Raw genomic sequence first — 14,157 nt, forward strand, 5'->3', positions numbered from 1 at the left:
TTAATCGTTTTTTAGCAAGAACTATAATTTCCGTTCACCGAATCAACACATCCCTCTTTACAACAGAAGAAATAACAAGAGGTATTGCATTTTCAAAAATCAAGTCACCCTAGCAATTCTCACCTTATCAAAAAACTAACCCATTGGCACAAACTATGTCACCTTGCCAAACATATATACCAGTAATCTACGCATGCAAATGCAAATTTATTTTAGATACACTAAAATAAGTATGGTTTGGAACCTATTCCTTCTAATATTAGAGTAGATCTTTTGTGAGACGGTCTCACGAATTTTTATCTGTGAGACGGGTCAATCCTACCGATATTCACAATAAAAAGTAATACTCTTAGCATAAAAAGTAATACTTTGGCATGGATGAACCAAATAAGAAATCTGTCTCACAAAATACGACCCGTGAGACCGTCTCACACAAGTTTTTGTCCCAATATTATATGTGTCAAAATCTAACATTTTTCTTCAAATCAAACTCTTTTTTAAAATCTCTAAAATATAGAGTTCTTGTCATAATATCCTTAAACTTCTAATCTTTATCCAATAGAATCACTTCAATCACATGATCATTGTTGATCCAGGTTCTTCATCCCTATGGTAATAATTAAATTTATAAAAAAATTAGAAAAATTTGAATTTTGTTGAAAAATAATATTTAAAATGTGTGTATTGAATATTTGAATGTTGAATATTTGAATGTTGAAAATAAGAATTGTAAATATTGAAAATTAGTGTGTGATGATGTAGGTAATGATGAATTTATTTTTGGATTATTTGTAAAGATTTTCTATAAATAGATCTCTCATTTGTGAAGAAAATCACAACTGAGTAGAGAGAAAAATTTTATAAAGTGTGTAGTTTGATAAATTTTAAGAGTTTGAGATTTTTATTTTTTACTATAAATTTTTACTTTTTCACAACAAATTTGATTCATAAGTTTTATGAATTTTATTTCTAATTTTTGACAAAAATATTTAATATATATGAAAATAGATTAATTAGAAAAAATTAATGGAGAAAATAATGGTAATATCTAATAATTAATAAGGAAAAAAAATATAAGTTTAATAATTTAACGATTTAATTTTTCGGGAAATTGGCCTTCAATTCCCAGCCATCGATTTTTTTTGTGTTCAGTCCCTGAGTACTTTTTTAGTATCACATTTCCACATGAAGTGTACCACATTTTGTATGACATAGTACCACAATTTTACGAGTACAAAATGAACCCAAAAAAATATTTTGATTGGGGATTTTTCACCCACTTCCGCTTGATTTTTCATCATAAACATAGAGGACCAACCAATGTCAAAATAATAAATCAATAAAAAATAAATTTTACCCTAAAAAATGTCCAATTTCCGTGCCAGCATCGTCTCCTCTCTCTTTCCTACCAAAACAAACAAAGTTCTCATTTGTTCTAAAACCCACACCTTACACCACGCACTCTCGCTCCCCATTTCGTCTCCCCTATCTAACGTGCGCCGATGGAGGGATACTCCTACAACTCCTCCTACCCCGAGTCCGGCGACTCCTCGCCGCGCTCCAGAGAAATAGATTTCGAGAATCCGACGCCGTGGGAGGATTCTCAGGCTAATCCGCTTTCTAAAGTCAAGTTTATGTGCAGTTACGGCGGAAAGATCCAGCCCCGCCCCCACGATAACCAGTTGTCCTACGTCGGAGGTGAGACCAAAATCCTGGCTGTTGATCGGAATGTAAAATTTTCTTCACTCCTGTCCAAGCTTGTTGCTCTCAGTGATTGTGACAGTGTTTCGTTCAAGTATCAGTTACCCGGAGAAGATCTAGACGCGTTGATTTCGGTGACTAATGATGATGATTTGGAGCACATGATGCACGAGTACGACCGGTTGTATAGGGTTTCACCGAAGCCGGCGAGGCTCAGGTTGTTCGTTTTCTCGAGCTACGGTTCGAGTTTGAGTTCTTCGGTTAGGAGTTTTGGCTCTGATGATGTGAAGTCGGAGAAGGAAAGGTTTGTCGAGGCGTTGAATTCTGCACCGATTGTGACGGCTTCACCGCCAGCGGCGGCGGATGCCGCCGCAGCGACTCAGGTGTCGGCGCAGGCTGATAACGTTGATTTTTTGTTTGGGTTGGAGAAAGCAAATGGTATGGCTCCACCGAATCCCGCTTCCGTACAGAAGCCGATGGCTGGGAGAGTACAGGAGGTTGAGGACCCGGTTATTCCGGGTCCGGATGAGAGGTTGGTCGGATCTGATCCGATCCAGAAGCACATTCAGGATCTACAGAGGTTGAGAATTGAGGAGCAACAGGGGATCTACGGCAGAAAAATGGACGAAAATCTCGCCGTAGGATACGCCGGCGGTGATTACTACATGTTACCGGAGAAAATCCCTCCGCTACCCGTTCCGGGAGGTGTTCCTTACTGGCCGGAGAAACCAGCTCCCGACGGGTTTTTTCCATCAAACGCCGTCAACAATGAACAGCCCGTTTACATGATTTCAGCACCCTCGGCGGCGTACCACTCTCCGATGATGAGACCCGTCACAGCCCCACAAAACCAAGGCTTCTACGCCGTTCAAAGAATACCCTCTGACATTTACCGCGAACAGCAGCAGATGTACAATGTGAACGCACCGATGCCCGTACCCACAACTCTGCCGCCGCAGAAGGTATCAGGATATGCTGCCGAGGGTGGTTTCGGAATGGTTAGACCGGGAAGCACCGCCGGAGTTCCAGTAATGGTAGATGCAGCCGGGTACGCACAGGTGGCGTACGATAGAGTTGGGAGACAGATCGTCTACACTACTCCGGGAGGCGTAATGGGCGCACCTGCTTCTGCAGTTCAAGCTTCTCAATATCCAGCCATGAATAATACAGACGTAAGAACCCCCCCGCTTGATGAATCCGGACCAGGCCGCCGTGCCTAAAGCTGTCATTCACAAGGACTACACAAGGTTCTGTGTCATTATCATCTTCTTACAATAATCCGTATGTGAAAAAATATAATACATAATTGCTATGTGAGAGCCCATGTAGTATGTTTTGCTTTCTTGATTTTGCGTTGGTTTTGTGTCAGTGTACATAAAAGTGAATCTGGAAATTGGAATTATCCCTTGCTTCCCGTCAAAGTCTTCAAGTACCGTGTATCCAACTAAATTTAATTATGAACTTGTCGAATTCAAAATGTTTGATGAATTGTACACGAGGCATAAGGAGAGTAGCGGATAGGGATGATAATTTTCCAAGTTCGGGGCCCCAAGAGCAAAATATGAAACAGGGACGGATATCTCGATTTTTCCAAGTTCGAGTTCGGGTTCGAAAATCTCAAAATAATTTTGAGTGGGCAAAGAAATGGAGATGTCAAACTCGACTAGTCGTCTCATCCTTAGTAGGGGTAGTTGAAGAAGATTAGAATTGTATTGTTAATTTTTAATAATATGCATATATGTTGTAACTAAAGAAAATTGTAGCATAAGATGTCAACTTACAATGGGTTTGATTAAAATTATTTAAAACAACTTATAAGTTATTATATCTTAACAATTTTTAGAAACTTATAAATTGTAAGGTCTTATTTTAAAAATAACTTGTTAAAGTGTGTGTATGAATTTATTTTAGACCACATAAAAGATATTAATGTATTTAATATTATATGATTTTTTTATTGTAATATTTAAAAAATAAATATATTTATATTTATATTTTAAAACATATATGTTCTTTGGAAAAAAATATTTAATATTATTTTTAATGTGTGAATTATATCTCAACTTTTTTTAAAACAATTTATAAATATTTTCATTTTTTGCCAATAATAATTTTTGAGCAGATAATACTTCTATGGAATTCAATATCAAATCACAAAAAAGAATATATAAAAATTATACATAAATTGCCCCTTTTAAATTTTAAACTACTGAAGTAGCATGTTGCCCGTTGGTGGTCAACATTTACATTTGAAATTGAAAATTATAATCACATATAAAAATAATTATTTGACTGAAATTAAATTTCAAAATCACGATATATGATCCTTAGATATAATGCAAAAGCGGCACTTCATTGACCGAAATCATATATTGAAAATTATAAAGCGCACATATAAAAATAATTATTTGACTGAAATTAAATTTCAAAAATCATATATTAAATTTTAACCTTTGTATATAAAAGACAAAGGTTAAAATTTTAAAATAATATACAACAAAATCCCGACAAAGAAAATATTAAATTTATCACAGACTCATTGCTGATGTTGATATATGCTATAATCAATGAATACATTTGTAATTTATTAATATATTATATACTCTCTTCATCATGAATAAATTTTATAGGCCAAGTGGAACAAGAGATATATATTTTAGCATATATAATATCAGGATGAGTTGAATATTTGATCCTGATCAAATTTTTTTATTTTTATTTTTTATGTTTAGTGTTCCTTGATTTGTCTAATAGCTATTTTCGTTGAAAAAAACACAAATGTTTTAAGTTGAAGAGGTCATATAAATAAATCAGAAAAACTCATATAACATCATCTTACGCCGTAATTTTGTAAAATCGGGTTTTCGATCCGATCTTACCTATGAAAAAATATTATTGTTTATGTCAAAAGTATTATTTTTCACTGTAACTATGAATCAAATCGAGCCGTCTCACAGATATAATCAATTAGATTTTTTTTTACATGAGATATACTCTAAACACATATCACTAAATGCTACCCATAGGAGAATATGTAAAAATTAGTAGGTTATTTTTTAAAATTGAAATTCCTTGGGAGCTATCAACATACTTCTCTTTCCATCGTAAGATCTAAATTTGTGATACCAATTAATGAAAAATGTGGAAATTAAGTAATTTGTTTTGTGATTTAGCATTTTTTTTCCTTTTCAAATGAGTGCTTACATATCATAAGATAAGTTGACACCACATGAAAAAATATTAAAAATACCAAAAAAATACAAATTAACCCTAAACTGGGGAAATATAAAATCACCAAATTTTGAAAACAAACCAAGCTAAGGGGAAGAAATGGAAATTATGGGTGTCCCAATCAATGCATTAGCCCATTGTCTCCCATATTTTTCTAGTCTCCACTTCTATACTCAAACCAATTCTCTTAAATAATCGGGACAGTTTTCCCCATCATTTGTTGATAATGATACAAATTTATACATGGGTCCAGCCAAATTAGACTTTGGGATAGCTAGGACACATATATAGTATATTCTTTTTATTAAAAAAAAAATTCCATAATTTTATCGTATCACTTCTTTAAAAACATAACGAGTCGTGAAATAAATTACTATATTTCTTGTCGATTCCTCTTCTTTGGATACATTTGTGAAATAAACAATCTAATTCAATCATTTTTGCGTCTTCTTTCCGTTGTGTCTTTTTAACATACGTACATGTCAAAGTCAAGGTTTGATTCTTGATGTTTCAACTTTCACTACAAACTTAAGATAAAAAAAATCGAAGTTTTACCAACTCTTCTCGCAACCACAAAAAACTATAGTTTTGGCGAGAGACTCATTCTACTCCCAACCCTACCTACGATTTGCGATACTTTAAAGCCATTTTTGTTGAGTAAAATTGATTTTTTCGTTATTTCATGTACCAATTAAACTATTTATTATAATATATAATTAACAAACATATGTATCAAAATGATTTTTACTCATATTTGATGATACCAAAAATTCCTCGTACATAAGGTTCGGTCGGATAAGCTAAAATAATCAAGTCTTTCTAGCTGGTATGGAATGAGCCGATTAGAGGCTTGTTGATATGTTGAAAGCCGAGCTGAATCTGCATAGATGAACAAACATTAGTGAGTGCCAAAATTGTTTTCGATTTAGCCCCTACGATGCTTAAGTTAGTCATAATAGCAAACTTAAGTGTGCGAGAATAATAGTGTTTGTGTAAGCAATGAGTGTATTTGTAAAGCTATAGACTATACCTGATATTTATATAGTGAGAAAAATTAGATACCTTGTATGAAAAGAACTCAAGTCTTCCATATGGAAATGAATCTAGTAAAGCAAGTTCTCTAAGATACAAGATTTATGCTGATCGTATCTTATTTTTGTTTTTAATTTTGAAAGATGTCTTATTTTTATTTTTTTGGGATTCTTTTCTTATCACGGAAGATTTAGTTCAAGATTTTAATATAGAATGGACTTCACTCACCATTATTCACGTTTTTGTTCGGGTCAGAATACTTTGAGTTCGGATGCTCGATAATATTTTGCAAGGGTCTCGGTTAAAATATCCCAAAACATATTTATAAGCATTCTTAGACATAAACTCGAGTTCAATACAAAACTTATTCGATTCGTTTTAAAACTTAGACCGGGGTCTCAGGTTTTAACCCGAATCGAACCGAAACTTGACCAAATATCTCCCACTTTTTACCACACATTGTGAACACTTTAAAAGGAACCTAAAACCTCGAAACCACCACCTTATACCTTCGAGCAAGTCGCGGCTGGAAAATTCAGCAAGCCATCACTCAATCCTAGCCGAGACCCTAGCACGCGATTACCATACCTACACCGAAGCCGATGGTTCCAGCCACCAACCAACCTTTCTTAGACCACCCTAGGACCTTCCCGAACCTACTGAAACCACGCAAATCAGCCCATGCACGCTGGAACTCACAGCTTCTTGCTAGACCTCCAAAATGTTCGAACATGACCTCTCTTCGACTCAACTCCCTAGTGCAGTCCTTGAGTCAAGACCCGCGGTCTTCAAGCTCTTCCAGATCACGACTCAGACTCACCGGAGACAAGTCCACGGCCTGGAGTTGCCCTCACCCCATCGGCTTTACCTTTGGTTCGAGACACAACTCAAAACGTGGCACCACACATGCAACCTCTGGGCTTTCAACCCAATGCCGAGCACACCCTCAACTTTCTCCCTTAAACGACCCTTACCTACCCATACAGCCCTAGTATCTCAACAACCAATGACCCCTTGCACGAAAATACATGAAAACGTGTATGAGAATCGACAAAACAAACGATAACCATGCAGTAATCACCATACAGGTACTGTCTCCAAATATTCAGAGCGAACACACACTCCAAGATCGAACGATTTACATGCTTTACAACACATTTTTCATATATTCTACCATTTCCACTTGAGAGTAAGGAGTGGTCTCATCTTCCCTGCAGATCTCTGATGCTCTGCCTTGACCTGCTGACAAGTCAAACACTCGGAGACGAAACGCAGAATATCCTGCTTCATGCCCGACCACAATACAGAGTCTGTAGATCCTTATACATATTTGTACTCCCTGGATGAATGTAGTACGGGGTGCTGTGGGCCTTGCTCAAGATATCTGTTTGAAAGGAACCACTGTCAGGAACCCATAGGCGGTCCCTATATCTGACTTTGTCATCCAAAACTGCATACAATCTCTGGCCCTTAGCCTCGTCCCTCTGTCTCCACTTCTGTAACTGCTCGTCAGAAGTATGCCATGCTCGAAATTCTGTCTCTCAGAGTCGGCTGTACTGTCAGAGTAGCAAGGTTCGGGGCCTCGCCCCTGGCATAAACTGCAAGATCAAATATCTGAATCTCAGCCTGTAGCGGTCTCTGCACTGAAAAATGAGCAATCACTGCGTGCTTCTTGCTCAAAGCGTCCGCAACCACATTAGCCATACCCAGATGGTAGCTAATGTCACAATCATAGTCCTTGACCAGCTCAAGCCACCTCCTTTGTCGCATATTCAGATCTTTCTGTGTGAAGAAATACTTCAGGCTCTTATGGTAAGTAAAAATCCTGCATTTCTCCCCATATAGGTACTGTCTCCAAATATTCAGAGCGAACACCACTGCTGCTAGCACGAGGTCATGAGTCAGATAATTCTTCTCATGAATCTTCAGCTGTCTGGACACGTAGGTTATAACTCTGTCATGCTGCATTAGAAACGCACCCAAACTGAGCTTCGAAGCATCTGTGTAAACCACAAATTCTCCCTGCCTTGATGGCATAGCTAGAACTGGTGCGGTGGTCAATGCTAGCTTCAATATGTCAAAGCTCTCCTGACACTCAGATCCCTAGATAAACTTGGCATTCTTCTTCTTCAAGGCAGTCATAGGCACCGCAATGGAAGAGAAGCCCTGAATGAACTTCCTGTAGTAACCAGCTAATCTCAAGAAACTACGGATCTCTGTAACGCTCTTGGGCATCGGACAATCTCTGACTTGCCTCGACTTTGCCGGGGTCGACCTCTATAGCATCCTGTGATACAATATGGCCCAAGAATGCCACTCTGTCAAGCCAAAAATCGCACTTACTGAACTTGGCATACAACCGTCTGTCCTGTAATGTCTGCAGTACGGTCCTCAGATGCTGACTGTGCTCCTCTCTTCTCTTCGAATAGATCAGAATATTGTCAATGAAAACTATGACGAACTGATCCAAGTAAGGCTGAAACACGCAATTCATGATATCCATGAATATCGCTGGCGCGTTCGTCAAACCCAAGGGCATCACCATAAACTCATAGTGTCCATAACGCGTCCGGAAGGCTGTCTTACGCATGTCAGTCTCTCTCACCTTCAACTCATGGTATCCGAATCGGATGTCTATCTTCGAGAACACTGATACTCCCTGAAGTTGATCAAACAAATCCTTGATCCTCGGCAATGGATACTTATTTTTAACTGTGACTATGTTCAGCTCCATGTAGTCAATGCACAGTCGCATGCTGTCATCCTTCTTCTTGACAAACAGTACTGGCGCGCCCCCATGGAGAAAAGCTAGGGCGAATGAATCCCTTATCTTGCAAATACTGTATTTGATCTTTCAGTTCTTTCATCTCGGTAGGTGATAGACGGTAGGGGGCCTTAGAGATCGGCACTGTCCCTGGCATGAGCTCAATAGAGAAGTCCACCTCTCTGTCTGGTGGAATGCCTGAGACATCGTCAAAGAAAACACTGGAGAACTCTCTGACCACATCAACGTCCTCTAGCCTTTGACTGACTGGCTCAGACATTGATACGATACTGGCTAGGAATGCTTGGCAACCATCTTTTCATAAGATTCCTCGCGCACAAGCAGGAAATGACGTGAGGCATATGCTGATGTCTGGCTGCCTCGAATAAAAATGGCTTACCCCTGGGCGGTCGGACAGATATTGACCTCTGTTGAAATTCTATGACAGCTCCGTTCAAAGCAAGCCAGTCCATACCCAGTTTAATGTCGAACTCCGGCAATGGTAGCACTATCAAGTCTGCCTGCACCATATGCTTCTGTAGTTGAAGCTCCAATTTCCTCACTATAATGGAGGTAAACATCTGATCCCCAGACGGAATCGATACTCTGAAACCTAAATCCATTGCCACTGCTATGATTCCTAGACACTTTACGAAAGATTCAAATATAAACGAATTAGTAGCCCCTGAATCTAGCAATGCATGTGTAGCTATACCTGAAATATATATCATCCATGTGACAGAACATACCATCAAATCTAATCATTTTGAAACTTAAAAATTTTCTTACCGGAAATTAACCCAAAATCCTCAAAATTTACTGAATTAACCCTATGCATTCTCAAAAATCTCGAAATTAACCCCCAAAAATCTTGAAATTTTCATTTTAACCCCTAAAGTTTCGAAAATCACACTTTGGCCCTTCAAAAATTTCGAATTTAGCCTCTATAATTCTCAATTCATGTAATTAAATCCTTAATTCCAACTAGTTAGAGCATGAATCCTAATTATTCTAGGTTTTCAATCCCATAATTTAATTCTCATAACAAACAATTCATCCAGTGCAATCAAAGCGGTAAACATAAAAAATCAAGTGAAAATGTTACCAGTGATCAAAGTAAAGTCTGGCTCCACCTCAGCCTCCTCGGCATGCATCACATATGCCCTGCCGGTAGTGGGACCCTTGTTCTGAGGGCAATCTGCAGCCTTGTACCCCTCCTGTTTGCAAACGAAGCATCTGTAAGTGCCCCACATGCATTTTTCATAGTGGTATTTGTTGCACTGCTTGCATGGCGGTCCTCCCTCCGGCCTGGGAGCCCCCGGTACCTGAGGTGGCCGCTGCTGTCCTGGCCCCCTATACTGTCCCTGGGGCTTCTACTGCCCCTTCTGTTTCGGTGGCCCCGTATACTGTTTCTTATGTGGCTGTGAAATGGATTGGGCCTGATGCCGCTTCCGCTGCATCTCAAAGTCTATGTCCTATAAAGCTTGCTCTGCCTGAAAAGTGCAGGCTGTTGCATCATCATATCCCGCCGGCCTCATCAACATAACATCCCGGTGGAGGGTGGGTCTCAGTCCGTCCATGAAATGCCTCAGCTTCTGTGCGGCATCCCTGGCGATAATGGGCATGAAATGGAAGAGCCCCTGTCAAATTTCCTGAAGAATTCTTCCACAGACGAGGCCCCCTGGCGGAGACTCATAAACTTCCTCATCAGGTGGACCTTGACATCAGCTGGGAAGAACTTGCCATAAAACATCTCCTTGAACATGTCCCAAGTGAGAGTAGTCAAGTCGACGGCATGGGCAGCTCCCTCCCACCATAGAGACGCATCATCCCTCAGCATATAAATGGCGCACCTGACCCGGTCGCCATCTCTAATCTGTAAGTAGTCAAAGTGCAGCTCCAGTGATCTAACCCATCCCTCTGCCAAGAATGGGTCAGTGATACCCTCGAACTCCTTCGGGTTGAGCCGTCTAAACTACTCATAGATATCGGTCTGTGGTTGGGGCGCCTGTTGTTGGGCCTGCTCCATCAGTCTAGCTATCCCCTCTAGTACTCGGGTAGCTGGGTCTCCTGGTGGTGGTGGTGGAGGTCCTCTACCACCTCCAGGAATCTCATCCTGTCTCTCGGTAATGGGAGCAAGTCTGGGAGGCATATCTGAATACAGTCCAATTTATAAACGTAATCCATCATTCAGTTAACCTAGTTTTTTTTAAATAATATATCCTTAAATCGTAAAAACAATTAAACATGTATCGTAGATCATCATAAAGCGTAAATCATGAAAACATGCAGGTGATAACAGTAAATTATTTTAAACATTTAAAACATAAAAGCTTACAGACTTAAGGTTTGAAGACTGAGCTGCAGAAGCTGACGATGACACAACTCTATACAGGACCCTTGCTCTGATACCAACTGTAACGTATATTATTTTAAAAATGAGAAAATATTTTTTTCGTAAAGCTCAAAATTTGAAAATAAACACTTAAATAATTTGCATGCATACAACCCTACTAAAGAAAAATTCCATTTAAAAATAATCGTAAAAGTTTGACAATTAAAAGACATACCACCATTTAAAATGATCGATCTCAAACGAAGCATGAACAATTAAAAATACTAGTGATCATCCGTAAATCGAAACCCGTGTATAAAATATCAATGTCCTCTCATCTCTCCTAAAATCATGATGTGCGGAAAAGTGTGGTCCTTGGATCGTACTCACATCCAGGCCTGCCTACTAAGAGTTCAGCACCTCCAGTCCCCTCAAAATCATGATCATATGTATCACACATGCCTAGTGACGCCTGTACTAATATAACAAATACATGTACATAACAAGCAGCAGCGAAAAATATCGTAATCAACATACATTTCAAGTATGCGGTAAAATCATATGCATAATCATGACTATCAAAGAATGTTAATAATCATAGCACATATCATCATAAAAACATATAAGAGTTCATTTTCTTAATTTGAATTCCGTTCGTCAGCTGTGACTTTCGTATTATCACGTTATTCGATGGATCCATCTACGTGTAACCGAGGTACCCAGCGGCAGAGGCATCAGCGACAACATTACCCATCCACTGAGCCCCAACCTTTCGTGTCATCATGTCATCGTGTTAGTCACAACCAACTCCCATCCTTCAAAAACGTGTCAATTATATTCACTACTTAAATAAAAGCACACATATACATAATTTTTTTCTTTCAAACTAAGCATGCAACGTTTATATCGTATTTACATAAAAATCATATACATGATGTATAAACATTTAAAAACATGATAAAATGCGCTCAGGGTGCTGCCAGGACTAAAATCTCACCCGGGTGCAAAATGACCATTTTGCTCGTGAAAACCCAAAATTACTGATTTACCCCTGGACCTCTAAAATTTGACCCGAAGTTTGCCAAACTCCTTAAAATCTCCCAAAACATATTTATAAGCATTCTTAGACGTAAACTCGAGCTCAATACAAAACTTATTCGATTCATTTTGAAACATGGACCGGGGTCCCGGTTTTAACCCGAATCGAACCGAAACTTAACCAAATTTCTTTCAACTTTTTATCACACCTTATAAACACTTAAAAGGCCCTAAAACCTTAAAACCAGCCCCTTAGACCTTCGAGCAAGTCCATGGACAGCGGCTGGAAAATCCAGCAAGCCATCACTCAACCCTAGCCGAGACCCTAGCACGCGATTACTATCCCTACACCAAAGCCGATAGTTCCAGCCACCAAACAACCTTTCTTAGACCACCATAGGACCATCCCAAACCTACTGAATCCACGCAAATCAGCCCATGCACACTGAAACTCACAGCTTCTCGCTAGACCTCCAAAATGTTCGAACATGACCTCTCTTCGACTCAACTCCCTCGTGCGGCCCTTGAATCAAGACCCGCGGTGTTCAAGCTCTTCCAGATCGCCACTCAGACTCACCAGAGACAAGTCCATGGCCTAGAGTTGCCCTCACCCCGTCGGCTTCACCTTTGGTCCGAGACACAACCCAAAACAGGGAACCACGCATGCAAACTCTCGGCTTTCAACCCAAGGCCGAGCACGCCCTCAAATTTCTCCCTTAAATGACCCTTACCTACCCATACAGCCCTAGAATCTCGACAACCAGCGACCCCTTGCACGAAAATACATGAAAACGTGAATGAGCATCGCAAAACAAACGATAACCATGCAGTAATCACCACCGAAGAACACACACTCCAAGATCAAAAGATTTACATGCTTTACCACACATTTTTCATAAATATGGCGTGAATGATACATAAAAGGGAATACATGCATGCCTCGATGAGTTTTGCGAAAGAAGATCGAAGAAACGAGTGTCGGGGAAGCGCCGAGGAAATTTTATTGAAAGAAAATGGGTATGGCCGATGCTTGCTGCTGAGGGAGGCGCTAAAAACGAGAGGAAAATTCCGAATGGAGGGGGTGTCGGATGGTGGGGAGAGGTATTTAGGTTTAAGGTTAATTAGGTGTTAATTAAATAGATAACAAATAAGCTAATGGGCCCTAACTTTAAATTAAAAGGGATTAAAAGAGTTTTGAGTCCAATAAGCTCAAAAATAGGCCAATCAAGTCCAAACACTCTCCCGAAAAATATTTCGTTTTGGTAAATTTTTGAAAATATTACCCGAACCCTAAAACGTCCTCCGTTTTGATAAAATTTGCGTACCGCTGAAAAATATGCTTTAGCGGGTAAAAATACCCAAAAAATCCAATTTCTTGAAAAATACATTTAAAAAATCTTATATTAATTAATAAAAATTAATCATGTAATAAAAATAATTTTCCTGATAATTCCCCGGTCTCTGTTCCTTGTTCGAGCGCGAAATGCATCTAGAAACCTTTATGCATGAGCTTTTAAAATTTCATGAAATAAATTCTATCATGCAATAATTATGCGTCAAATGCAAAAAAATGAATAAACATATATTTTAATTAAAACCCTAAATTGCATGTATTTAGGTTACGTAAATTAATTTTCTGGACCTTACAGTATTCTCCTATGTTGGGAAATCTGAAATGTTGTTGCACCTCGACGGCCACGACTTCTGCTGGGGATGGGACATATCAGGTAGGAGGTGGAAGAGGGCCTTCCGGATTTCGGGCAAGTGAAATGTAAACGAGCTTGCGACAAGTACTTGTTTAAACAACTTGAAGTAATTTTATTAAAATCAGAGTAATTGAATTTAACGTGCATAAAAAATCCTTAAAAATTAAGCGGTCATCGGGTTAGTCCTCCGCCCAGTCCGAGGCAACTCACTGATCCCCTCCTCTCGTCTCGTCATGCTCATCCTCACCTGCATCGATCAAGTCTAGTAAGTCTAAAGACTCAACATGTATAAACGGAGAATAACGAGTAATACGTAGTAAATCCACATGTATTTTAAAGTAGTCCATACA

At 39.1% G+C, this 14,157-nt stretch overlaps 2 protein-coding genes across 2 annotated transcripts; one reads left to right on the forward strand and one right to left on the reverse strand.

Annotated features, from left to right (window-relative positions):
• The first annotated feature begins 1,360 nt into the window (after positions 1-1,360).
• On the forward strand, positions 1,361-3,115 carry LOC142542499 (uncharacterized). The gene has a single exon (XM_075649165.1). The coding sequence runs from the start codon at positions 1,503-1,505 to the stop codon at positions 2,919-2,921; it is 1,419 nt and encodes a 472-aa protein (XP_075505280.1). The 5' UTR covers positions 1,361-1,502; the 3' UTR covers positions 2,922-3,115.
• Positions 3,116-8,170: 5,055 nt separating this feature from the next.
• LOC142505843 (uncharacterized) lies at positions 8,171-9,981 on the reverse strand. The gene is made up of 3 exons (XM_075618966.1): positions 9,834-9,981; positions 9,155-9,443; positions 8,171-8,282 (listed from the first exon to the last, which is right to left on the reverse strand). Exons 1-3 carry the CDS (start codon positions 9,979-9,981, stop codon positions 8,171-8,173), a joined length of 549 nt encoding a protein of 182 aa, XP_075475081.1.
• Between the last annotated feature and the right edge of the window lie 4,176 nt (positions 9,982-14,157).

The sequence above is a fragment of the Primulina tabacum genome, chromosome 1 (assembly GCF_025594145.1).
Source record: "Primulina tabacum isolate GXHZ01 chromosome 1, ASM2559414v2, whole genome shotgun sequence".
Classification (NCBI taxonomy): domain Eukaryota; kingdom Viridiplantae; phylum Streptophyta; class Magnoliopsida; order Lamiales; family Gesneriaceae; genus Primulina; species Primulina tabacum.